Consider the following 26,952-nt stretch of genomic DNA (forward strand, 5'->3'; position numbering starts at 1 on the left):
GTTAAAGGATGAGCTCATTGCAGTCTCTGGGCTGATGACAGAGGCACGAGGAGAGGAGGGGAGGGGAGGAGAGGGAGGGATGCAGGGGAGGGCGGGGTGGGGGGTTTGAGGGGGGGGGGGTTCACTGCTCGTCTGCGAATCGATAGCCAGCGTCTGAGTAGCACACACACACATACATACACACACACACACACACACACACACACATGCTGCTGCAATCAGCTCTGCCGGCTAAACCAGCGTCTGCCCGCCACCGTTCGCTTCCAGCATCCCTGCTGCATGCAAAAAAGCAGCTGTGAGTTAGCATTGTAGCCTTCAGATTTCTTCCTTTTTTGTCACTGAGCTCTACTTTACAAAAAGAGGAGAAGAAGAGGAAGAAGTGCCGAAAGCCGGCTGCTTCTGGTGTCTGCTGCTTCTCCCTTACCCTCCCTCCCTCCCTCCACCCCTATCTCTCTCTCTCTCTCTCTCTCTCTCTCTCTCTCTCTAGCTCACACACATCCCCATCTCATCCACACCCACACCCAAGGATACCCTCCCTGCCTCTCTGCCTCTGTCTCTCTCACACCAGTCCTTTTCCTCAAACCTTTTCCTCAAACCTTTTTTAAAAAATAATCCTCCGGGGAGGAGATGCTCGCCTGACCCCTTTCTCTCCAATCTAAGACTTTTGTGGATGCTCTCCTCTATAATCCGTTGCTGCTCTGCTACTTTGTTGCTACCTGTGGAGGTTCCCTGGTTCTCTGGTTCTTCTTCGGCCAGCCATCGCACAGAGTGCAGCCCCGTGGAGAGGCACCATGCTGGGATTGGACGTGTGTGAGTTTGGGGGTCAGGTGCTGGAGCTGCTGTGGCTAACTATGTGCTACAGAGGTGAGGCGATGGAGGAATCTGTGTGTGTGTGTGTGTGTGTGTGTGTGTGTGTGTGTGTGTGTGCGGGCGCGCGCCCTAGTGCATTAGTATAACTTCACTGATCCAAGTTATCATAGGCTACTGTGCATGAAATGTCTATTTTATGGTGTTTGATTTGCACTATCCATAATATAGAAATGAAATAAAATTCATGAGTGGGTGTGTGTTTTAAATGATGTTCATGTGTGTGTGTGTGTGTGTGTGTGTGTGTCTGTGTGTCTGTGTGTGTGTGTGCCATATGTCTCTATCTGGCGGGTGTGGACATTTTTATGTCTAACATGAAGCGCTGCCAAGACAAGCCAAAGGTGGCAGATCAATAGCTATTGATCACATCCTATCTGTGTGTGTGCCTGTGTGTGTGTGTGTGTGTGTGTGAGTGTGTGTGTTGTTCATGTGTGCTGCTAGCTTTTGTAATTATGTTTCTGCTCACATATACACACACGCAAAAGGGTGTTCGTGAGAAATGTTGGCAGTGGGAAGCAGCTGTGTGTGTGTTTGTGTGTATATGTGTGTGTGTGTGTGTGAGTGTGTTTGTGTGTGTGATGACACAGCGTATGCAGGAGACAAATGATGTCACCAATGTCTGCTGTTACTTCTAACAGTATTTTTGCTTTTGAATTTGTAACAATACTACATTTGCGCGTGTGTGTGTCAGTGTGTGTGTGTGTGCGTGTGTGTGTGTGCGTGTATGTGTGTGTTCACTACACTGCAGTAGTGCTGAGCAGTTACAGATGGTGGAACAGTCCTGGGGTTTCCCCTCACACAGGTGTGTGTAGAGGAGTGAGATAAAGAAAAAGAGAAGGAGAGTGATGCAAAAAGTGAGTGAAATCATTTGGACTCAGAGAAGAAACAGAAGAAAATGAAAGATCCTCTTCAAGTCAAGGTCTTGGAAGTGGAAGTAAAACATGATTTAAGATCTAAGGAGCCCATGAATAATCTGTCCCATTAACTCTATGAATTTCAAACAGCAATATGAATTGATCGCTCTGCCCCAGTCAGGATCCAAGGAGTCACAAACTGTAGATCTTTGTATCTCCGCTTTCTGTCTGTTTCTGCTGCTGATTTAGTGTTTCAGTCCTGGCCCCATAAAGTTCAATCGTTCTTTATTTCCTAAACTGGGGACAACTGCTCTGTTTCCATCTTCTTTTAATCACACATATATATAATAGAATGTTACAACAATTAAAATGAATCCTGAATGTAGAGGCTTTCAGAAATTGTCCCTGTTGTTTTTGTGCTTTTGTGTCAGGCAGCTATTGTTGTTTAATGCTTTCATCCTTGCACTTGGGAATAAGTACACGCAAGCATGCTTGGTTTTTAGCTATGCCATGCTTCCAGGGATGGTAAAGTCAGTCAGAAATATCTCAACAACTATCGAGAAACTTCCATGATTTTTTCTGCAGAGTCACTCTGACTTTTCCATGAGGTTGACATTTATCATTCATAATGAAATATCTCGAAAACCGTCGGATGGATTGAATTTGCTACAGATAATTGAGATCCCTTGAGGATTCTCTAGGAAGTCGAAATTTTCAATTATTCAGTGAAATATCTCAACTTTGACCCCCTGACCTTTTGTCTAGCGCCATAATCAGGTCACAATTTCTGTTTATCCAATACTTTGGTTTATATTTGATGAGATTCTTACCAGGCTCAACTTTAACATCTGCTAAACATCAACATGCTCACATTATTATTGTGAGCATGTAAATACAGACTCACAGAGCTGCCTGCATGGCTGTAGACTCTTGTTTATTCCCTGGAGAAACAGCAGGTATCTTTCTGAGAAAGATACCTTTTGAAGCAACAGTACTGAACCTTTCAGTAGTTGATCACACCAAATATAAAACATTTTCATTGCTATTTTTCATCACTTCTTTGTTGTCAAAACCTGCAAGTAATTTCATAGATTTTTGCAAATTCTGCACAGGTTTTTGGGCGATTAGTCACATCAAATTTCATCTAAAACACTTGGCTGGGATTGAATTTTGAAGAACGAGGAGGAGGAGGAGATTTTGAAAGGAGCGTGGGAGGTGACTGAGTGGAAGATAAATGGCAAGAGTAGGGAGCAAAATGACGAAGCCAGGAGGATGGGAGGGTGGGGGTGGCGTATAGGTAAAGAGGTTTGGAGAAGGTGAAGGAGGAAAAGAAGAAGAGATGAGGTGCTGGAAGGTAGAAGAGGAGGAGGAGGAGGAAGAGTGATGGGGAGAGGACAAGCGGAAATGGTTAGAGGAAGAGAAAGATGAGTAGGAGGAAGACGCGAAAGGCAGAAAGAAAAGAAAAGGAAAGGAGAATGAGAGGAAGAAGGGTGAAAACACGAGAGAAAGAAAACAAAGGGAAATGTTGGCGGCTGAGATCGACATGTTCTGTCAGCAGTTGTTACCAGGAAAGAAAGGAGAGCAGCTCAGGACATTTTACAAAGTGTGTGAGCGTGTTAGGGAGAGAGAGAGAGAGTGAGTGGGTGAGGCCCATGTGGCAGAACGCTCCTCATGAGCTGTCAATCAGCAAACGCTAGCGCAGGCAGCGAGCAGCAAGCGTTTAAAACAGGCTAATTGAAATCCCTTTATTTCTTCTCCTCTTTTCTCTCTATCTACATTTTCTCTGCATTTTCTAACTCACTCAGTGATCCTCGTCCTTCTTTTCTTCTTGTTCTTTAGTTTTTTTTTAAATACGACAGACTCTCCCTCCCCACTTCCTTACCTGCCTCTATCTCATCTTCTTTCCCTCCCTTCCTTTTGTCTTCCCACCATCCCTTCTTATTCTCTCTCTCCCACAATCTTCCGCTGACAGATTAAAGAACATCACCTCTATACTTCACAGTTTAATCCTCCTCTCCCGACTTACCTCCTTTGTTCCCTCACTCCTCACTCTCAACTCGTCTCCTTCCTTCTCTTCTGTCTTTACCTGCTCATTTCTACTCCAACACATACACGCGCTGTCAGCTTGTCAGTTGAGAGTGTTCGAGAAACTGTACTGTATCTGCTTCTCACATCATCCCTCCTCCCTTTATTTTTTGTCCCAGTAGTGATAAATGAGGTTGTATGGGTGAGCAGACACATACGAGACCAATCAAGTCACTCAATTAGACAACCTGCCGTCTCAACAAGGCTGACAGAGCAACTGAGGACATATTACCCTGCGTGCATGTGTGTGTGTGTGTGGACCAGGTATTCCTCATGTTTTGGGTATGTAAATCTGTTTTGTTGTGGGGACTCGCCTTCCTTGTGGGGACAAAAAGCAAGTCCCCTTAATGTAAATCATTAATTTTAGGGTGAAGACTTGGTTTAAAGTTAAGGTTAGTTTAGGGTTATGTTAAGGTCAGGGTTAGGCAAGTAGTGGTTATGGTTACGGTTAGGATAAGTCTTGAGGAAATGTAATTTCCCCTGAAATGATGGAAACACGACTGTGTGTGTGTGTGTGTGTGTGTGTGTGTTTGTGTGTGTGTGTGTGTGTGTGTGTGAGAGAGAGAGAGAGAGAGAAAGAGAGAGAGAGAGAGAGAGGCAGACAAGAAAGGATGTAAATTAATTTTCTTTTCTTTCTGTCCATATGAATAAATACAGGCCTGAAAAAGACTGCAGCACACAATAATATATACATTTACAGGCTCAAAATGTTTAGTGTCTAAGGCTGCTCTGATTATGTTAGCATAATTGCTCCTGGAGAACTCCTTCCCAGCTCCACACTTTTCCAAATATAGTCAGTTTTCATCACTTCTGTCTCCAGAAAACCAAGATGGCGATGGTCAAAATGCCAAACTCGAGGCAAACAGGAGTCCACAAACCAATGAGTGACATCGCGATGGCCACGTCCATTATTTTTATACAGTCTATGGTGTTGTCACAGTAATTTCCACTGGAATACTGCAATATTAATACTGTTCAGCAAAATGTAAATTGGGAAAACTTGATTGGATAAATTAAAAAAAAACTATATATGTAGCCTACAACAGTATATACAGAAAAAAAAATTAATATTAGATTTTAGCGAAACCATGTGACTTGCTAAACAGCGACCACTGTGGCCATAAATTACAATTACAGGATGACACATTGAATTTCCATTTACTTCTAGCTAGGTACTGTATGTTTACTTTTTGTTTTACTCTGTTATAAAACAGTTAAATTATTATGTAATTTGACATAAAAACAGATACATCAGCACAGACAATATTATTCGCTGATTTTATCTTATCACAGATATTCTGGTATCGGTGTCAGACGATAAGTAACAGTAAGTTGCAATACAGAAATCCTGCATAAGTTTGAGGTCATTTAGAAGGGGTGAGACCATTCAATACAGTAGTTTGTCTTCCAGAGAGTACTGACAAGTTTAATTTTCAACTGTAACTAGTCCCACTTGGTACTTATCTTGGTTACAATTCTTTAGTAAATAAGTCTGGGTCTAGGTCACATGTTTATGTTAAAAAGAATATCAATATCAGTATCATCCTCAATAATCTAACACTGGTCAGGCTCAAACATTGTGGAAGTGTCACACTGTACTAGGACTGGCCTTTTATTATGCCAGATATCAGCCAGTTATGTGGTCGGGTGGTTGCTGATATAATGGTAATTCCTTATTGACATTTTCCTACTTGAATTTTAATACTTAATTTTATATTTGAAATTATGACAAAATTAGTTTTTTGTGTTAAATGGTAGTCTCAGTGATGACCCAGTGTATAAAGATGTTATCTTATTTTATTATCTCACAATTTGATTTGAATCTATTTGATCTGACTAATTTTTGTTCTTCCAAACAGTTAACAGGATCATAATGCATCCATATTGTTCCTGTTATACTTTATTTTACTTTACAAAAATGAAGATATTTAGATCTAAGGTGACAAGCTGCATCTCACCCATGTCCTAATCTGTATTGACAGCTGCAACATTATAACCAAAGCATATTGAACAGTGTGTGTGTCAGGTCTGCAGTATTCAGTATCGTGCTGATATGACCAGTCTCAGCTGCTGGTATCACGTGTTTGTCATCTCAGCCTTACATCAACAAGGAAATGAGATTTCAATGATTTGCTGGTTAACACGATGAACTGTCTCCAGTGTTGACGGGGCGTCTGCAGCGATGCAGGTGACAGATCGATTCTGGTCGTGTTGTGGCAGAAGAGGCAGCTCAGTGACAACAGCTTTAGAAATGGAAACATACTCGCAGCCCACATGACCTGATCAGTTGCCTTCACTGAGTGTTGTGTTTGTATTGTAATAACTATTCTGAACTTCTTAGATTTTGCCCGTGACAAATATTACCCATATTATAATAAAACAAAGTAAAACTAACACTGAAACCAATAAAAACTCAAACAAAACATTTTTAAACAATAAAAACTAAACTGAAAGGAGCAAACCCACTCTAGAAACTCACTGAAACGAAACTGAATTGAAAACAAAAATTAAAAACAAAATAACTCTGCATGTGACCTGCTGTAAAGCTCTTATGTTGATCTTTCTTCTTTCACTGCCTTTTCCCTCATTGTAAAAGCTGTTATTGGCTTTGCACAGCCCTGAAAGAATCCTTTTTACCTTCCTCTGTGTGTGTGTCTGTTTATATCTGTGTGTGTGTGTGTGTGTGTGTGTGTGTGTGTGTGTCTCAGTGTCCCAGAGGTCTCGTTATAGTATTAGAACAGAGCAGTGACAGCTGGCCTCAAAGGACTATAAAAAAGAGCAAATTAACGCTTAAGGCACACAACTCACAAACACACACATAGTGAGAGAAGTGTTTTCCTGACACAGTGAACAGTTATCTGGGTTAAAGAAAGAGGAGGCAGTGAAAAAAATCTGGCTCAGGCAAAGAAGAGGAGTTTAATTTTGACTGTGTTAAGTCACAATGAAATAAAACATTTTTATTTCATCTTCTTTGTGAGATAGTGCCCCATTTATGATACAGTAGAGTTTGACACTATGGAGGGCTGTTTTAAAGGATGGGATCAGTATTTTTCAAGTCTGTCCTAAAACAATAGTCAGGTGCTCAAATGAACGTTGAAACATGTTAATAATTCCTCTTGTTCATACTGACCATTAATAGATCTCTTATTAATGCACTTTCATGTAAGTGATAAAATCTACAAGCCTCCTTCTGTACAAAAATATATTTCAAAGTTTATTTAAAGCTAATATGAAGCTTCAGGTATCCAAATTAGTCAGCTACAGCTAGAGCTACAGTCTTTTTAATGTCACATTCCCTTTTTTGTTACAATCCTTCCACTGCAGCTGAACAGGGAAACACACAAAGAGGAGATTTTAAACTAAAAGGTTTGTAACTGTGGAAGATATCCACGTTATTTGACTAAGTCAGACTGTTGAAACCTCAAGTTAACATCAGATTAACTTTGAAATAAATTTTTTGAACAAACTGAGGACTGTGGATTTTGTCTCCCATCACTTATGTTGAAATGCATTATCAAGGGATCTTTTAATGGCCGGTATGAACAAGAGGAATGATTACAGTGAGAAAAATCTGTGTCAATGTTCATTTGGGCACCTGACTATTGTTTTAAGACAGACTTGAAAACATGTGAACTTGTCCTTTAACACTCATCGACAGCCATATCAGACACAAATTATTATTCAAAGTGTTTTCATATGTGTTAAAACATGTCTGGAGGGGATCTATAATATATACCAAGAAGATTTAAGTTGGTTCAGAGCTGAATTTTCAAAGAATTTAGTCATTATGAAGAATTCACAATTTGTGACAATTAGTAATTAGCATTTAAAAGAGTATTCAGAGTAATGGGGACACTGTTAAGGATTTTAATGTGTATATCAAAGATGCATTTTAATGGCAAATGTCAATAGGATTCAACAAATGTTTAGTGTGTGTGTGCGTGTGTGTGTGTGTGTGTGTGTATTTGTGTTTGATGTCTCAAGTGAACCGTCCTCTTCCTATCCTTCTTCCCCTGAAGCCCCCTCTCCTCTGCCAAACAGATTGCTGTGTTGATTTTCACTAAACGTGTTGGTTTAGCTGTAAATACCAGCAGATGAATGCTGAGTCTGTGTCTTGTGGTTTTGTTGTACATACATCCACACAGACTGTAAATTCTCTGTTTGGGTGCAAAAGATCTTTTTTCGGCTACGCAATCTGATTTGGCAACATTGTTGAAAATGATCAGGGGATGGTTAAAAATCTGATGCAGTTCTGATCAGTCACTCAATGCAAAATATGAAATGTTTTTTCATGCAGACACAGGAAAATAATGTATTTTGTATTTTCTCAACCAATAACAATGGAGATAAATGAATTCTTGCTCTTTAGCTATTAGGTTTTGGAACTCAGACAGCACCCAGAGGGCCCTACAAATAGCCTACACATAAATAATACATACCCACTCTGTGGCACAGTAATAAAGCTCTCTTTTTTCAGAGGTGACAAGTGTCTTGGCTCTCTTATGATTTTTTTTTCAGCCTGTCCTCCCAAGAAAAACTACAGTATAGATCTAAAATGCAGTCACAAAAAACAACCTATAGTTGCGTTTGAGGAACAGACGCCATCCAACCGTAGTAGTTATGACCCGGAGAAGCAATGCAGTTCAGATGACGTATGTATAAGGTGACAAATTTCCATATTAGGAGGAGGCGGGTTGGATGGCTGGTTAGATCCTAACTAGCGAAAAGTGGACTTAGTAGACCTTGCTGCAGGAGGCCGCTGATCTCTACCAGCCTATGATTGTCGTGGTATTCACTGTTGCCACGGCAATAAAGGGTTGCCTAACTTTGAGGAAGTACTAACCACATTTCAAGTAATCATTTTAACCCAAACCATGATCTTTCCCTAAACTTAACCAAGTGGTTTTGTGCCCTAACAGTGATTTTAAACCGTTTTGGAAATTGACATATTAGAAAACGCTCCTATGGGTCGTTCTGGAGTGCAGGTACAATCAACCTATGCGGTGAATCCTGTTGACTGGGTCCCCGCGGACCCCAGAGGTTTGCTTTTTGTCATATCTCACAAGTGCTTTATTCTATCATCCCAATTTTTCATGACTTTGTCAATCAATGTGTTCCTAATGACTTCATATCGTTGTTTTCTGTTTCTGCTTTAATTAGTGCTTTTTAAAAATACCAATGTATTGGGCTCCTAGGGGACCCCAGTCAAAAGCACCCAATTCCGCCAATGCAGTTTTAATAGATGGAACTATTTATTGAGTTCGTGTTTGCCATTTGTCCTAATTTAAATTATCACACACTATCAGGGGGGTTGGGGCACTTTGTTGGTCATTTTGAAGGCTTTGTGGAAAGACTGTACTTGGAATAAAAGCTGCAGTTTGTATATATTTTCATTTTACACAATATACAAATTAACCGTCACTTTCCTAAAATAATAACAATCTAAATATATTTTATTATCATTTTTTAGATGACATTAACTATGTAACTAAAAATGTTTTGAGAAGAAACAAGTTAATATTTTGCTATGATGGTTTTTTACAGTAGTTTATTCTTGGGGTCCTCAGGGACCCCAGTTGGTGGTCCCTGTATGTTAAATATGTTGGTAGGATGAGGCTTAATTATGAGGATGTGTTGTTTTTTTTCCTGTGTATTTCCCAGCAACATTATCTCTCCTTTTCTTTAAATGCATTCCTTATTTTTGCATGTCTTTGTTCTAAAAAACAAAAATTAAAAATAAATAATCCACCACCATTCACAATTTTGAGGTTATCAGCAACAAAAGACAGCGCTGATTTACACTTGTAGCACATATTTTACAGCACGCATGTGTGTAATGATGCAGAAGATGGTTTCAAAAGCTACTGGGGTAATGAGGCAGTTTTACGGGCATCAAAGAAAATCCACTAGTTAATATCACATCACAGATGGGCGCTGAGACAGTTGGAAGAACACACACACACATACATGCACACACACTGCTGGCTTTTCGCTACACTTGTTTCCAACTCTAGAGTCACACAATATGGAGGTTTTTAACTCTGCGTGTTTAAGCTTAATTCAGCTGCTTTTTCACTTTTAGGACAACAATTTTAAGAGTTGAAATATCATTTTCTTCCTTTTGTAACTGATAAAATGGATTAAAAACTGCAAGGTTAAGAAGAATTTTCACAGCTTTATGGGAAAACCGTCAATGAGATGTCGGTCAGGTCTCATGAAACTTTTAAAAATGCGTGTGACATCTTAAAATGCAAATAAAGTGCATGCTGGAAATGTTTTCTAATGGTTATACCTTCAGTTCCAGGTATATAATTGGCTTTTAGTAATAGTAATTGCAATCATCGTAAGCTAATTTGACATGAAATAGCTGATGTTTATTACAAAACAGTGATTTCCCACTTCATTTTCTACAGCAATAGCAGAATAGTCAGTCTTCAGGTTAATTAGTACAGACTCAGTGTAAGTGATGTTAAAACAAATTTTATCTGGTGAGAATAAAAGGAAGCTTGTCACTATACAGCTTTTAAAGAAATCCATATTGAAACACTCAATTGTACGAGAAGTTGTATCTCTGTGGACCAAAATCTGCTTTTTTAGAGTAAATGTTAATTGATACGGTTACTGTGACAGGTCAGCAGTCTGGAGATCAAAGAGGAAACCACCAGCGTCGAGCTCTCAGATATCAGAGAGGAAAGCAGTTTTAATAGCAGCACAGAAACACGTTTTTTACGCTGTAGTATGTGTGTGTGTGTGGGTATGCGTGTGCACGTGCACGCTTGCTTAGGGGGGGCCCTGCAGATTATTTGATATGTAAATTAAGCTGGGTGAATCATTTATGAAGTCATGTGCCATCCATATCTGACATACTACATACAGTGTTTAATGTGTGAGTGTGTAGCTATGTAAGAGATGTAAAAGCTTTGCTTGGAAACTGAAGCATGATAGGATCATACTCTTATTCAATGAGCAACCTGCAGTATTTGATCTTTGGGTTTTTTGCTTTTCTGTGTTGGAGCCATACTTCCTCATGTTTCCAGCTTCTTCCATAAATGAGCCGGAACCAACATTAACAGCATGAGTGCTATGTGAGATCTTAAAACGACTGTTGTTTGTTATATATAAGACATGCCTATTTGACTGACTTTGACTAATTTCTGGCACCTCATGTTGTATGAATACTTAATATCATAATGAAAAAGATAATTAGTGTATTTCTTCTATGTTAAGGAACATTTTTAAAGGTCTCTTTTTCAGTGACATTTGCTGAATACCTCATTCAATCTAAACAGAAACAAAACACATCCATGGGGATAATGCTAATTAATCTGCCAGATGGGTTTAAGAAGAAAGTGTGAGGCGGGGAGACTGATGTGTCAGTGCCTACATAATCCTAATCCTTGTTAATTAAAGGTACAAATGTGTAATGAGTATGATTCATGTATAGACTTAAGAAAACATGAGGGAAGATTACATGTAGACTGTAAAAATGCACTTACTTCCTATTGATAATTTTAGAGAAAAGTGTGTTTGAAGACACTTAAATTCGACTTAAGACCTACATTTCTTACCTTTGTCAATTTAAAGGGGAAAAAATGCATCACTAATCACCTTTAGGCCTCCATGCTAACTATTTAACATATACTGAGTTAAGAGTCGATAGGCAGCTATCCTCATCACAAAGCGAGAAATTAAGAACTTGGTATTAGTAAAAAAAAAAAAACCTATATTATAAAATCTAAGGAGAAATACACTTTACTGTATATTGATTTAAAAAAAAACTACAACTGCATGATTAGAACCATTAACAAGGAAAACATCTGGTTAAACAGATTCATGAGTCTCTCTTGCCATAAGTAAAAGTAAATGCTCCGCTGTGTATGTTCAGTCATATAAAACAGAACCACAGCAAAGGTGATGTCACTGCAAAGGGAGTTGAAAGAGTTGCCATGGTGACGGGCAAAGGCAGCCCTGACTGGGTGGGGTGCGGCTGTAAATAAAAGACAGATATATACAGAAACACAGAAGAGAGCACAGGGACACTTTTGGGTCATCATGTCTCCGATTAACACATTTGATCTTCACTAATGTTTACAGAATTTGTAACACTTTGTGATTGTGTGCATTTTTACACTTGGTGTGTGTGTGTGTCGGTGTGTGTGTGTGTGTGTGTGTGTGTACTCCCTGTTTCATCCAATTACCTCTACACACAGCTCTGAGCTGATGTACACTGAGCCGTCTCATTATGAACAGTGAAAACTCAACCAGAGGCTATTACACAAGACTGTTACAGCACAGTAAATAGACGTCCACAGCACAGTGTGTGTGTGTGTGTGTCCTGTTCTTCAGATAATTGGAGTCTAGAGGTATGCATTGTGCATGTTTTGTGTTGGGAACCATATTAACGTTGTAATGTAGGAAAGGATCTGCTTGTGTGTGTGTGTGTGTGTCGCTCTTGTGAGTTGAGAAGAAAGAACAATGTGCCTCTGCCTTCAACCATAAAGCAACAAAATAATTTGTCAGTTTATTCCAAAACTATTGCAAAAAGGAGTCGTGTGAGCGCTTTATTATCTCACCACTTTCATTTTTGGACCAACAGTGTTTCAGCTGCACAATTGTTGCAAAGTCATGCAAGAAGCATGAATGTAAAGTGTTGAAACTCGCTTTAGAAATTCATCAGAGTGAACATCATGTCTGCTTTTATTGTTGTCAAAGATACATTACTGCTATTTATAATGCAGTCATGAAGTCTCTGCATCCCCCATAACATCACTTTAACTTTGACAGAAATAAACACTACCATGAAGCACAGTCTGATGGACGTTCTCAAACAGATTTTCATACAACATAAATATATCTGATCACACTCACATTACCTTTTGCAGTGTGGAATCTATGGAACGATAAAATTCCTGCCATTGGTGCATCTTAGGTGAATAACAGCATGTGTTGTGCTTCTTCTGTCAACCACTTTACATAAAACTGCTGTGTTTTCATCTGTTTGACTGTCGTTCTTCCAGTGATTGTAACTATTCCATTCTGCAAGTATTCATTCTTTGGATCAGTGCTGAAGGAGGGAGAGACGCTTGCAGAACACACTGTTGAATGTCTGTAAAATTCAATATTGAATTAAAATCCCAGATGAAATCAAACCCGGATGGCTTGTGCTGGCCTACATACACTAATGTGCATCTTACCCCAGACAGTGAGCAATCTTGCCTGTGCTGACTGAGTTTTCAGGCTGTTATACTGCAGATGAACTCTGCTGAAAATGCTGCTTGCCTGTTCCTGTTTGCAGTGACTGTCTGCCATGTAAAAAAACACATTTAGTTTGATTTGATAGTTCAAGATGGCACATGGGAAAAAACTGAAAAATGAAACAACTTAATATCCATATATAACAAAACCATATAAACTATATAATAGCAACATTACATGGGAATATTAAGCATGTTTTGACAGTATATGACTGACAACAGTCAAACAGAAGCCAAGGATATAAGTAGCGTTACCATTCCTTTAACATATTATTCGTGAAACAACTTCTTTTCAGCTTATACTCTTAACAAACTACCAATCCACCTCCAAACACTGTGACATGTAAGAGGACGTTTTTAATGGTCTTTTTCCTTCTTTCTGGAAGGTCTGATGGCTGACAAGGATTTGTCCATCGGGGAGGAAGAGGATGACAGAAACCTCAACTACAACCCTCCGGCCCAGAAGTCTTTGCAGGAGATTCAGGATTTGGACAAAGATGACGAGAGCTTGGTCAAATACAAGCAGACCCTGCTGGGGACGGGTCCAATGACAGGTGTGTGTGTGTGTATGTGTGTTTGTGTGTGTGTGTGTGTATTGTTAACCTTGTTAACCTGAGGAAAGCTGGTGATTCACCCTGGTACCCAGTGTTACCGCAGCTTTAATTCACTCAATATAACGACTTTGGTGCATAGTTCCTTGCAGTCATCAACTTCTGATTACACACACACACACACACAGATACACACACACACACACACACACACACATACACACACACACACACACACACACACACACATACACAGGAGCAGACCTGCTTGCCTCAGCATCTCTAATATCCAGCAGCCAGGCCATGACAGCTGATATCAGTAGAATAGCTCTGACTCCCCCACTGCTGTAACACAACACCACCTCAGCTACAGCTCAGTAACACTGAATACTGTGAGAAGCCGTAATGGGAGAAGGGAAAAGCAGAGAGTGGACTTTATCGTCAAATAGAGGCTGCACACAGCCATTTATCTTTTAGTGTGTCCACGCTGAATCCTCATAACAGCCGTAAATGCTAGTTTGGGGCCGTTACTGCCTTCTACAATGACTGATAATGTGATTTTTACACACTGTGATATTTTAGCATCAGTGCCATGGGCTTGAATATTGAATGTTGAATGTTGAATGTTTTGTTTCCACTTATCTCAGGATCTCCCAATCACTACTTCCCTCATTAGCATTATCTTTCAGCAAGGAAAACCACAACTTGTCATTTTTACATTTCTGCTTTTATACAGTTAAAAAAGGTTAATTTATCATGTTAATTAATGAGTTTTAGAGGTCTGGTAGACAGATTTTGTCACCTTTGGACAGAGTCAGGCTTGCTGTTTCTCCTTGTTACCAGTCCGTACACTAAGCTAAGCTAATCACCTCCTGGTTTCCACTTAACACATAACGGACAATTATAAGAGTGGTATCAATCCTCTCATCTAACTCTCGGCAAGTGTAAGGCACTATTTTTTTATATATATATATTTTACAAATGGACAAAGACAATATATGAATGAATGACTGAATGAATGAAGAATGAAAGAATATGAATCAGTTAATGCCGTAATGACCAGAATATTCTGCTTCTCCAGTGTCCTCTGGGCCTAACGTCCAGGTGACCAGACTGACCCTGTTGTGTGATGAAGCTCCTGGACCAATCTCCATTGACCTGACAGGTACTCTTCTCTTCATTCACCATGGAGTGTTTACTGTCCCTAACGCTTGGCTAGATGTGTCACTGTCATGCTGCTATACCCTTCTTCCAATATGGTGACACAAATCACTGATTTGCCCTGGAGCGAGGCATCTCACCCCACCGTGCTGCATTTTATGTGCAGAAAGACTGCAGTGGGTGTGTCCATGCTCGAGAGAGGGACAGACAGACGAGAGAGACGGCTAAATGTTTGCTTAGTGGGCAGTATTGACATTTTCCCCTGTGTGCAGGAGAAAACGACAGGCATGGAAGGAGGGAATGAGGTGTCTGTAAGTTTATGTGTGTGCATGTCTGCGGTGCATGGTAATCAGGTGGCTGTAAAGAGATCATGTCATTTCCTACAGGAGACAAAGTTAAGGAAAGGATCGATGTGTGTGTGTGCGAGGGTGTATAGGTTCACCTGTTGTTGCCTTGTGTGCCAGGGTGTGTCTGATAAATGGTAGCTGTGACTGTGCGTGTATTTCTTCCTGAGGATTTCCCTGCCTATCACACACACTATTACACATATACTGTACATATTCTGCTAAGACTAATAGAAAAGGTCACCTGGTTGCTAGGCAATACTGACTTTGTACTATGCAGTTTCCTCTGATTCAAACGCAGAGAGATAGAAAGTATTGAGCAGCCTTTAAAGTGCATCTTTCAGTGTGTAATGAAAGATCTGCTGAATCGCACAAAATTGGAAGAGCCTCTCTGTTCTTCCAGACCAGACAGATCTAAAGCTTTCAGATTTGGTCTCAGTCAGAGATGATGGAGGGAGTGAAAGGTGGATGGCAAATCACTTCAGTTCATTTTTAACAGAAAGTCTGTATTACAAAGTGATGGTGTGGAGTTTGAAAGAGAGTGTTAACCAGGCAGCGAGAGTCTAAAGTTCAGCAGATCATGAATATCCAATCAATTGATCATGTGTCCAAATAGAAACATGATCATATTTCAAAAGCTAATACTTAACCATTCTACATTACAAGCATCTTAAAATTGTATAATATTGTGCAATACTTAGACATTATACAATAAAATAAATTACATGAGTGCAAGAATGGACTAAACCATGTGTCCCTTTCAGAGGGGGGTGGGCCCTGGAGAGGCTCTAATATTGTTTTTAGATACAAGAAACAGTCTGTTTAACTATTTACTCCGCCAACAGTGATAGTTTCATTATAATGTTAATAACGTTAAAAAAAATATATATCAAAATTGCAGATAAAAACAGGAACTAAAATACTTCACTTGCTGGTCAAGAGAAAGTGCCCAGTCAAAAGTGATGTGCATATTTCTGAGGGTGAATTTAACAGATGAGGCGAAGGAACCAAGGCATTCTTTATCTGAGGAACAAGGCCAGCGAGGGCACAAATACCTGTTTTATCAGAATTAACCTGTAGAAAATGAATGAATAGAAAATAGTATTTAGGTAGTTGTCATCTTTTGAGGTTCAAAGAGATGTATAAGTGATTATCATCTGCATAACAAAGAGAGGAAAAACCATTAAAAATATTATCTGTATGTGCAAGGCAAACCAGATAGGACCCAGGATAGAACCCTGGGGTACACCACAAGACAAAATTGAAGTTGAAGAGGCATAGTTACCATCAGGAACTGAAAAACTCCTTTCAGACACATGAACACTGGGGTGAACAATTGCTAATATGATGGACAGGGATCATTTAATCCAATTTACTGATGGTTTCATTATTTGTTTGTGGTAATTCTAACAAGGTATTGAAACATAATTGGTGTGATATGTGAAGATGTATGTTTTAGGGAGAGTCATTTCTACATGTGATGTTCTGTAATATCTGACTTTCTTTATCACAGTATCTGCTGTTCTTCCTAGCAGACAGACAAAAAGCCTTCAGCGCAAAATAGGAAATGCTCTTTGACACTGAGAGGCTGTTTTACAAAGGTTTGATTTCAAAATCTATGTTCTGTATTTCTAGTTCTTTAGAAATTACTTGTGTTTCAGGGAAATCTTGTGTCATTTTGCATATTTTCCCTGGAGTCTATTCACATGAGGATTTGATTTAATTTGGATGAATGTTTGTGTTGGTGTTGTGTAGCGAAGAAGAGAAATAGAGAAACTGCTGTATGCAGTGTGGGAGTAAAGCATCTCTCTTTATAAACCTATAGTAAGCAGCAGTATAATAATTGGTCCTGCTGGTGTCAGATAGCCGAGCCGGCACCAGGCTAGAAATGGACTTTCCATCGATGGCCGAATGCATTAGAGACCTCATTATTCACTACAGGCTGTTACCAGTGCAGCATGGTGCCTTAAGTGATGATGGGCATTTACTGCTCTGCATGTGTGTGAGTTTATGTTATAGAGAGAGAGAAAGGGGGTGGCAAAGCAGGGGCTGAGGTGACATACAGTAGTAGAGATGATTGCTCTACACTCAGCACGCTTGACTGGTTGTCCCATCAGAGATCTTTCACTTCTGTGAGGTTGTTTGGGTCCATGTCTTAACCTTAACTTCTCAGATTGTAAGTGCTCCCGCTTGCACATAGTGGGTGTGAACTCTCTGCAGTGCATCAAACCTCCGAGTCTCTCCGTCAACACAACAGGACAGGTGGAGAGTAACCAGTACAACACCTTGAGGAATTTGTGGTCTAGTTATAGTTTATAATGTATTGTTTTTATGTCCACTGAAGCATTTGCACCTATTTTTACTTAATTAGATTAATTCTGGACCTCCCACAACATCTATAGTTTCAGCTATCATTCCTATCAGTAATAACAGCATTTTACATGTACAAGTTAATTGCTGAGATCTGGAAACACAGAAAAATAGCCAAAAAGACCAACTGAAAAAGTCAGACTGGGCAAGCAACATAAGGCAGTCATATGATAATACAGATTTAAATAAACCCCCAGGTTAGCCAAACAAACTCTTCTAAAATGAAGGAACTGTGCTGTACTGAACTGTACTAAAGTTATTACCCAAAATGTTAGTTCAACTCTGACCTGTTGTTGTGCAAGCAGTTTCCCAATGATGTGTAATGAAGGATTATTACTGATATTAAATTATAAACTGTTGGCTTGTTTACAACCTGTTTCTTGCCTCAGTTCAGTGTCTTTCTCACACACAGTCATTTATTCTTTGTCATTTTGAATACATCTGCATCTGCTTTAAATATCATTCTGTATATGACTATATGCTTTTTATCATCACCTCTTGAACTTCATACACTCATATCTCTTTACTTTTAGATTAATTCCCGCCCTGCAACATCTTACACTGTTCCTTTATCATTTCAGCACTAATTGTTGCTTGTGTTTAGATCAATGGCCTGATCGTTTATGCAATACGATATGAAGAATGTTTTTTCTCAGGCTGAGCTGGCAGCACAAAAACATTTGATATGTTTCTGTGTAGCTTAGTGAATACAGCAACAAGATTAGCAGAGCCACAAATATAAGCACAGCACTGTGACCAAGTTTGGCTTATAGTACATGTAAAAAATCAAAGTCATCATATTTTACAATACATAATTGTGCATTTCACTACAGTAATACTATATGAAGGATTTTTATGATAGGAGTCCCTGCCTCTAAACCAATTTTGGCCTATTTCAATTCTGAAAACACCACTGCAACCTTTTTTCTGTCACATTATTGCATCAGGAAGTAGAACTAACTGAAAATAATTTGGGGAAAAGAGGTAGCATTCACATAACTGGCAGATAAATATTTTATCTTCTGTCTCATGAATGCAGGTTTGCACACTACAGCAGGACTGTACTCTATTGTTGTATGCATTTTAACATAAATAAAGGCAAAAATGGAGAAGAAGTATGACTCCACTAGACTTGGACTTCTACGATTTGAAAAGCTTTTAACTGAGCTATTTTGTATTCTTCATAAAAATACAGTATCTTGTAAATTTGTGTATAGTGAATGTAAAAATTGTAGTCTCAAAAACATACTAGCAGTCTTATCAAAGAGGATCCATAAGAAACAGGCCAGTGATTCATATTGTATTTCAGCAGCAGTGATTTGCATAACGATCTTGATGGTGAGCACATCAGTGTACAAATGCTATCTCATTCTCAAACCATATTTGCTTTTTTTCTCAGTCGATAATGCACTACAATATTACCATATTACCATGCTGTAAGGTAATATGTTACACTTAAGTCTATGATATATGGTGTGTCACATACTGTACTGTGTGCTGTGTGGCCCGCTGCCAGACTACACTACACAAAGCAATATCCTCGGCTATGACTTCGCAGTGCTCTGGTGGCCTAAATGCAAAGACTGGCTTTGTTAAACTTTCATGCTCCCCAGGGTTGTTTTGCTGAGCACGCATGCTGCATCACATTTAGCACTCACACCATGCAGCCTCTCTATGCCATGCACTAATCTTAACCTCAACCATGTGATTTACTAACACTTATTAGGTGTTATGTGTCTAGAATTATGTCAGTAATATGTGAACACTTCAGGGGTGTTTTGTTTGTGAAATTCCTATAATAATGGGAAGGGTTATTCCAAAAATGAGCAGCAGAGGATGAAACCCTCCATGTGTAAAAAAAAAACAAAGGAGGAAGAGGATGAATGTTTTGACTACAGGCCAATTTTTAATCTCCTTTTCATGTCTGAACTTAATGAGGGTTGTGTCCCATAAGCATATTGCACATTTGTCTTGCAACAGTCTTAGTGACTAATTTCTCTTTTTAGGTCTAATTACTCCACTGAAACAGCAGCAATCAAGATTTTTAACACCTTCCCAACTGACATTTAATCAAACTTATGATCTGACTGCTGTGTTTGATACTGTTGACTACCATGTTCTTATGAATACTGGTGGAAGACGTTCTGTATTTAGATAATTCAGATCATATCAGAATGAAGTCTTGCATTCACAAAATGTACATTAGACTCGTCAACAAAATGTAATTGTATAAAAATGCTAAAGTATTCATGCATAATGGTCCTTTTAGAGCATTATTATTGTATATAACATGAGATTGGATTATTACTCATCATGCATTCATGTGTAAGCAACATTTTTAGCCATGCTAGCGGCAAGGGGTGGCAACGTCAGTCAGTTGGTCCACAACTTTAGTCCAGACTGAAATATCTCAACAACTATTGGATTGATTGCCATGAAGTTTGATACAGATATTCTTGATCTCCTTGGAATGAACTGTAATAACTTCGGTGACTTTTCATGTAGCCCTACTATCAGGTCAACATTTCAACTTGTCCCATACTCTGGTTTATGACCAAATACCTGTAAAACTATTGGCATTCCCATCAGCGTGAGATGTACTTTGTGTTTCATGCTAATTAGCATATGTTAGCATGCTAACATGCTTATGATAAAGATGGTAAACATTATACTTGCTAAACATCAGCATGGCTAACATTATCATTATGAGAATGTTAGCCATTCTGTCATTAGCATTTAGCTCAAAACCTTACTGTGCTTAAGTACAGCCTCACAGAGTCATGGTGGAGTATTATTAACTACTTTGTATACTTTTGGGCAGTTTAATCTACAAGAATGCATCATAATTTATAATTTATTTATGTATTTTTAAATGGGTCACAAAATAAGCTAACACAGTGTAAGGGTCATTTTTAGTCAGAATTTATTCTCTAATATTTTGTGTTTTTCTGGCATCAGTACAATATTTGCTAAGTGTGAGCTTCAGCTGGAAAACCAGTGTGATCTGTGTGGGGATTTGACTGCGCATGTGCAGCCTTGCGTGCATACTTGCATGAGTACATATTCTTGTGTGTGTGTGTGTGAGTGTGTGTGTGTCCCTGAAGAGAACAGGTAGACAGCTCTCTACATTGACCTATTTTCTCTGTCAGACGCTCCCAGGAGGGTGGGCAACATCTTTTCTCTCCTCTCTGTCTCCTGGGAAAAGAAAAAGGAGACGAAGAGAAGAATCAGAAGGAGGAGAAGGAGGAGAGAGAGATAGTTACATACTAGGCAACAGTTCTCAGAGGGAGAGAGATTGAATGCAATGAGATTAAGACAGAGATGGAGCGGTGAAAAATCTCCAAAATGTCAGCTACTGAGGAACAGCTTTATTAGCGCAATGACATACATTTTTGATTTTATCTAATGGGGATTTCAAAGGGTTTCATGTGGTGATGTAACTCCCAAACCACATTTAGATTTTCAATTAAAGTGAAAACTTGACAGTTAGCATTAGCAGAGATTTTCATATGGCAGCAGTGATATGCTGTTTGTTGGGAGCTTTTACGTAAAGTGCTTAAATGTGTCACAAGTGCATATATTTTTTATATGGGTGACACCAGTGGGAATCAGACCTCAAACCCTGTACAGTGCACTTCTGAATGAGCAATATACTGTATGCAGTGTGTGTGTGTGTGTGTGTGTGTGTGTGTCTTATCTGTAGGTCACTTCCTTTCTTTGCCTTTCTGTCCTCTGCATCTCTTCCTCAACACATTGCTGCTGTCTGTTTTTATTCACCACATTCTTCTATCTCTCCTTCATCATCTCCATCTCTCCTCCTTCCTCTGTTTCACTCTGTCCATTAGGAAGCACTCAAGGCTGATGGTTGGGTTTAAATTGAGATATAAAGTGATTAGGCAGTGAATGCATTTCTGATTGCTGTGCTTTTACAATGGCCCAGGATGCTATCCCCCCCACTTAAGATGAACCCATTCAACCCCACAGAGTAGCATAGACCACTTTATTGTACAAAGAAAGAAGCTATTCTGTATTAAATAACATATGCGTCAGAGTATGAAAACAGAAGGCTTCAAACCTTTCAGTATGACGTTCATTCTTCTTATTAAGCCGAAAACATGAGAGGAAAATGCGCCCAATTTAAATGATTTTATCACACAATGAGCCATATTGTATACTGCTAAGCAAACATGCTAGTGCTTTTTTTTCAGCGGCTATTGTATTGAACTTAACAAAGAATTAGAGCGAGAACTTAACAGCTTCCAAGACTGACAAACATTCATGCTACAGTTTTCTATATGCGTTTTGTTTTTCTTTCTTTCTGTCATTCACTTTCCTTTTTTCTTTTATCTCTTTTGTCTTATACCTTTTTAAAATCTGAATTCAAGCGCAACCGGCCACGTTATCTACTAATTGTCTGGAAATTCAATAAATGAAGTTAAAAAGACAAATCGAAGAGGAGCTTTTTCTTCAGATGATTATTCTAATACAATTCTTTAAATTTGATAATTCTGTACTATTATGTCTGCTGCACAAAGTCACATTTCTCAGTGTGTGACATGATTTATGTGTCAATCGGCAGCAATGTGATCATATAGTGAGTTATTTAGCATGTTGTCATCATCATGTATAGCACGTCTCTGCTGAGAAACTGTAGTGGGTGATGTCATACATGTCATGTTGGTTATAAGTGATGTTTTTGTTGTTGATGTTTGCCCAGGAGACCTGGACGCTCTGAAGAGGAAGAGCTTCACCTTAAAGGAAGGAGTGAGCTACAGACTAAAGATACACTTTAAGGTAAGATGAGCAGATGCAGTCACAGAAGTATGATAAGGACGGAGAGATTTATTATACATTACAACATGGATGGAATAAACAAACAGATGATCAGGTGTTTACTGGAAGAGGGGGAGAGACTGTGCTAAGTAAACCACCGTGTACTATACAATCAAACCGCAATATCAAACAAAACCATCAGCATATTTAATGAGTCTGTTCATTTTATAGTGCCAGTAAGGATCAATGCCATAGATGCAAATAGTCATATAACATCAGCAAGTTTGTTTCTCAAGTCTGACATTATTTTTCAGGTTTCTAAAATTAGACAGTCAGTACATTAAAATGTGTTTGATAGTATTTATTTAGTTCCAACTAAAGTGATCAACAAGTTGTCAGCTGAGTCACATAATAAAAGTCCAGTATCCCTCTCAGTTCACTGTTGATACCCACAAATACCTTTAATACCACAAGTTTTGTGATTCAATCCCATCAATGACTGCTGCTTGTTACTTGTCTCTCTTCTCACTTTCTCACACCTCCATCCCCTTCCCCTTCCTTCCCTTCTCTCTTACAAATAAACCACTCATGTAAACATGCTTTTTTCCCCCGAGCTGCGACCTCATGTCCACAATAAATAAATACAGAATGGCGACAATGAAATATTTTTGAAGGGAAATGCAGAGCAGATATAAACGAGAGAAGGAGTATAAGCCCGAGGCTAGAAAGGATGTTTGTGAAAGAATGATAACATTAGGAGTTATTAAACATTTCTATATTTTCCCAGTTAGCCAATAAAATAAGAAAAATGTACCACCAAAGAAAATTATCGACCCATATAGCACTTTTCCAAGCAGAGTTACAAAGTGGTTAGTAGTAGTAGTTTTTACTGGCTTCTCATCACATCTTTAAAATTCAATTGAGCTGCTGCAAAACACTCGTACACACAATCATCCACTATTTCCTCTGATTGCTTGAGAGTGATTCAGATTGTGGGAAATATTCCTGCACTGGGAAGAGCACTAAGACGTGTGTGAATGCTGATAAAACAGCTAGAAAAAAGAATAATATTTTAATATAAATAAATAAAAATGTAGGAGTATGGGCCACATGTCGATGAAATAAACACATTTTTTTGAAAGTAAGAAAGGAGATCAGTGTGTGTGTGTGTGTGTGTGTGTGTGTGTGTGTGTGTGTGTATGTGTGTGTGTGTGTGTAGACTAGAGGCAGTACTTGAGGGTCTTGGCCCTGAAGGGAGAGGGAGATGTGCTGAGAATGACCAAACAGCTCAGAGAGCGACTGTGAACGTTCACTGTGAGGACACCTGCTGGACAAAATGGCTTCACTGCAGCTGAAAGCCTGACATGTTATTGATGGCATTTAATTTTTCAATATTTGATTTCTCCAGGTGATGCAGTTTTCTTGTCAATAAATTCAAAATACCAATTTTGGTCTGGATAGATTGAACGTATAATTTGGTTTGGAATGGAGTTTCCATTTTTCCTTGCACAGCCCAACACATGCAGTTTGGTGAATTGAACACTTGCCTGTAGGCGTGAATGTGTCTGTCTATTTGTGTCAGTCCTGCTGTACACTAGGAAAGGCTGAACAGGGTAAAGCAAGAAATAATGAACCACATAATCAGTTGATAACTTCATGCAGTGTCACTCTAAGTTTGGGATGCCAGTTTTCCTGGTAATTGACAGAACATGTGGACGGGACACATAGTAGGTGGAGGTGCATCAAAATGTGTGAAATGTGTGTGTGTGTGTTTGCAGGTGAACAGAGAAATCGTTGCTGGCTTGAGGTACCATCATGTGGCCACCAGGAAAGGAATAACAGGTAAGTTTGCTTCATCTACTGTATGTTTCTCTTACTCACAATAAAACAGCCAAAGGAACTGTAAGGAAAAAAGTGCGGACCACTCATCAAGTTTTCCCAGTGCTGTTCATAAAGTGCCAAGAAGACATCGATTTCCATTCATCCATTTCCATCAAATCAGCTTACTGAGTGTTTCTATCTTCCTGCAGTGGACAAGGTCTCGTACATGGTGGGAAGTTACGGCCCACGGGCGGAGGAGCACGAGTTTCTGTCCCCGGCTGACGAGGCGCCCAAAGGCATGATATCACGCGGCCAATACCAGGTGAAGTCCCGCTTCATCGACGACGACAAGAACGTCTACTTGGACTGGGTGTGGTGCTTCGACATCAAGAAGGACTGGGACGAATAGAGGGAGAGAGCGAGAGGGATGGCACTTCTCTTTTTCCCTTCTTTCACTCCAATTTCTCACCTCCTCTTTCTCCTTCCCCTCTTTCACCCTGTTCCACCTGTGAGAGCAGCTTTGCAATAGCTGAGACAGGAGGCTCTACTTCTCTTCTTCCTCCTCCATCTTCTCCTCTTCTAATCCTCCTATCCTCTAATGCAGGTCTCCTGAAACCCGTGAGCAAACTGGGACTTTTAGAGAAGAGAACCCCCACTGCCCCCCCCTCTCTCTCACTTCCTTTTTATCCCATCCATCCTGAGTTACCCACATGATGAAGCTTTTTGGAGGAAGATTTCCCTTTCCTTTTACTTTTTTGCTCCCTTTCTCTCATCCTTGCTCCTCATCCTATTGTGTATCCCTTCCTTCATACAGCAGCAGTGGGTGGTCTGCAATAGCAGGCAATTAAAGGAAGTCAGTTTGAGGCACAAAGAGAAATATAATATATACAGATAACTTGTTACAGCTGAAGTGAAATGCACACATCAGCAAGCCGCAGATGCTGCTGTTGTGGTTGTTTTCAGTAGCCTGTAAGATCCGTTTATGATTATTAATATTGTAAAGCCATGATATACTGCAACGCTCTTCAGTGTGCTGACGAGATGAGAGAACATGCACTGAGCGGTGTGCAGTGCGCTTACAAACATTCAATATCTGTCAAACAGACTTTCCCAAAGAGAAGAGATGAAAAATAGAATAGAGTGCATTTGGATGCACAGCAGGAAATCTGGATTCACACGTCTGAGTACTTAATAAAAAAGTTTACCAGTAAAATGTCAACAATTGAAAGAATTTGAAGAGATTGTCACAAGGAAGGTCACTGCTTTCCTTAGTCAATCAGATTGAAGGAACTTTTCTGCACAATCCACGCTCCGACTGTCTCAATACTGTGAGCTCCTTGTAACCTGCTCCCAAACATCAGGCATTGCTAATTTTATAATTCCTTTGACAGAAATCAGAGGATCTTATTAAACATATAAAGTTTAGAATATATAAGGGAGGGGGAAAATATCCAATTGGAGTTAGATACATTGATATTTTATTTGCTTACTCCTCTTTCTGTTACATCTTTCTTTACAGTTTTCTGGTTTTCAGGGTTTTTTTTATGTATTTCTTTAGTTAAAGTATATCTTTTTATTTCAGGCATAAGGTATTGATTGATTGGTTTGTTGATTAAGGGAAGAGGTTTCACTTTGTTATTTCAAGGAAGGCATTCTTTTAAAATCATACTTTCTGTTACTTTCATTTCATGATAATAATAATTAATGATTTTTGTTGTTTTTACCCCTAAATTCCATGTTTCATGATTTTGCCTTTAAACAGTAAAAAATCAAACACACAAATATTTTTTGTAATTAGACATATGCAAAAAAAAAACAACAACAACAACTGAGTAACAGTATACATCAACAACTGCAGTTTTGGTTTAAATAATGTTTTAGGATCCTCCAGGAGAATTAGCCTCTAAATTATCCAAACATCATTATAATATTATTAATATACTGGGATGAAAAGATTCACCTCTTCTCCCAATGTGCACTACATGCATAAGATCTTGGACTTGTGTTTTACCAACCTTTTGTAAGAAGTTGTGTTTGCTTTCAAAGCGCCAGTTTTCTCAAGTCTTTGTGGAGCTTTTTCAAAGAGCAGACCAATGAAAGACTGTAACTGAACTGTGTATATTGTAGAAAGCGATGCATGTGTGTCCTTTAGGATTTGAAGTCACTCAGTAAAAATGAAGAAAATTAGACCTTTCTAAACCTCTCTCGTATACCAAGGACATAAGATGTGAATAAAATTCTGCTTTGAACTAAAATTAAACGTTTTAAGATGGTGGCTGGAACATAATGGAGTACTGTCAGAGAAGTATATCAAGGGATGAATTAATTCCCCTTTAAAAAAAATAAGAAATATCATTATTGTGTTAAGTCTTTGGATATGATATTGTCATTGTTGCTGAACATATTGAACATTGAAATACCATTTGAAATCGTTGTGATCTAAGACTTACTGTAAATGTTGGCTTGTTGGGTGTTGCATGGTTTAGCAAGATTCTCTCTTCCTTTTTTACGACTTTATTGTAAAATTTAATGTGATTAAAAAATAAAGGTACTGACGCAATATCCAGATGTCAATGGTGGCCATATACTGCAGATTACAGTATTTACAGGGATATTTTTAAAGGCACGGATGGAAACAGCTGTCAGCTGTGTCTCATGCCCCGGCCTGTAACGATCAAGTGCTGAATCTTCAAATATTGGTGTCAAATCTAGTATCCTGTATCTTTTAATAAAGGCAATTTAAACAACCAATAAGATGCCTCCTTTGAAATATTTGTACTGTACTTAAGACCATATTATGATATTTTTTCAGTGCTCGTGCATATATATTTGGGTCTCTGATGTGCCTACTAACACACAAACTGTGAAATAA

The 26,952-nt window shown here is 39.0% G+C and overlaps 1 protein-coding gene across 1 annotated transcript; it reads left to right on the forward strand.

Moving 5' to 3' along the window:
* Nucleotides 1-277: 277 nt before the first annotated feature.
* On the forward strand, nt 278-26,834 carry arhgdig (Rho GDP dissociation inhibitor (GDI) gamma). Its single transcript, XM_067570677.1, has 6 exons — nt 278-864; nt 13,447-13,614; nt 14,693-14,776; nt 22,204-22,280; nt 24,038-24,101; nt 24,290-26,834. Exons 1-6 carry the CDS (start codon nt 792-794, stop codon nt 24,487-24,489), a joined length of 666 nt encoding a protein of 221 aa, XP_067426778.1. The 5' UTR covers nt 278-791; the 3' UTR covers nt 24,490-26,834.
* Nucleotides 26,835-26,952: the final 118 nt, after the last annotated feature.

Source organism: Thunnus thynnus, chromosome 17 (assembly GCF_963924715.1).
Source record: "Thunnus thynnus chromosome 17, fThuThy2.1, whole genome shotgun sequence".
NCBI lineage: Eukaryota > Metazoa > Chordata > Actinopteri > Scombriformes > Scombridae > Thunnus > Thunnus thynnus.

Excerpts from the sequence above, each read along its gene's own strand:
- arhgdig (XM_067570677.1), top strand. The coding sequence starts at position 792 with ATGCTGGGATTGGACGTGTGTGAGTTTGGGGGTCAGGTGCTGGAGCTG. Across the intron at positions 13,615-14,692 it reads GGGGACGGGTCCAATGACAG|TGTCCTCTGGGCCTAACGTC; the intron begins GTGTGTGTGTGT and ends CTGCTTCTCCAG. Across the intron at positions 24,102-24,289 it reads CACCAGGAAAGGAATAACAG|TGGACAAGGTCTCGTACATG; the intron begins GTAAGTTTGCTT and ends ATCTTCCTGCAG.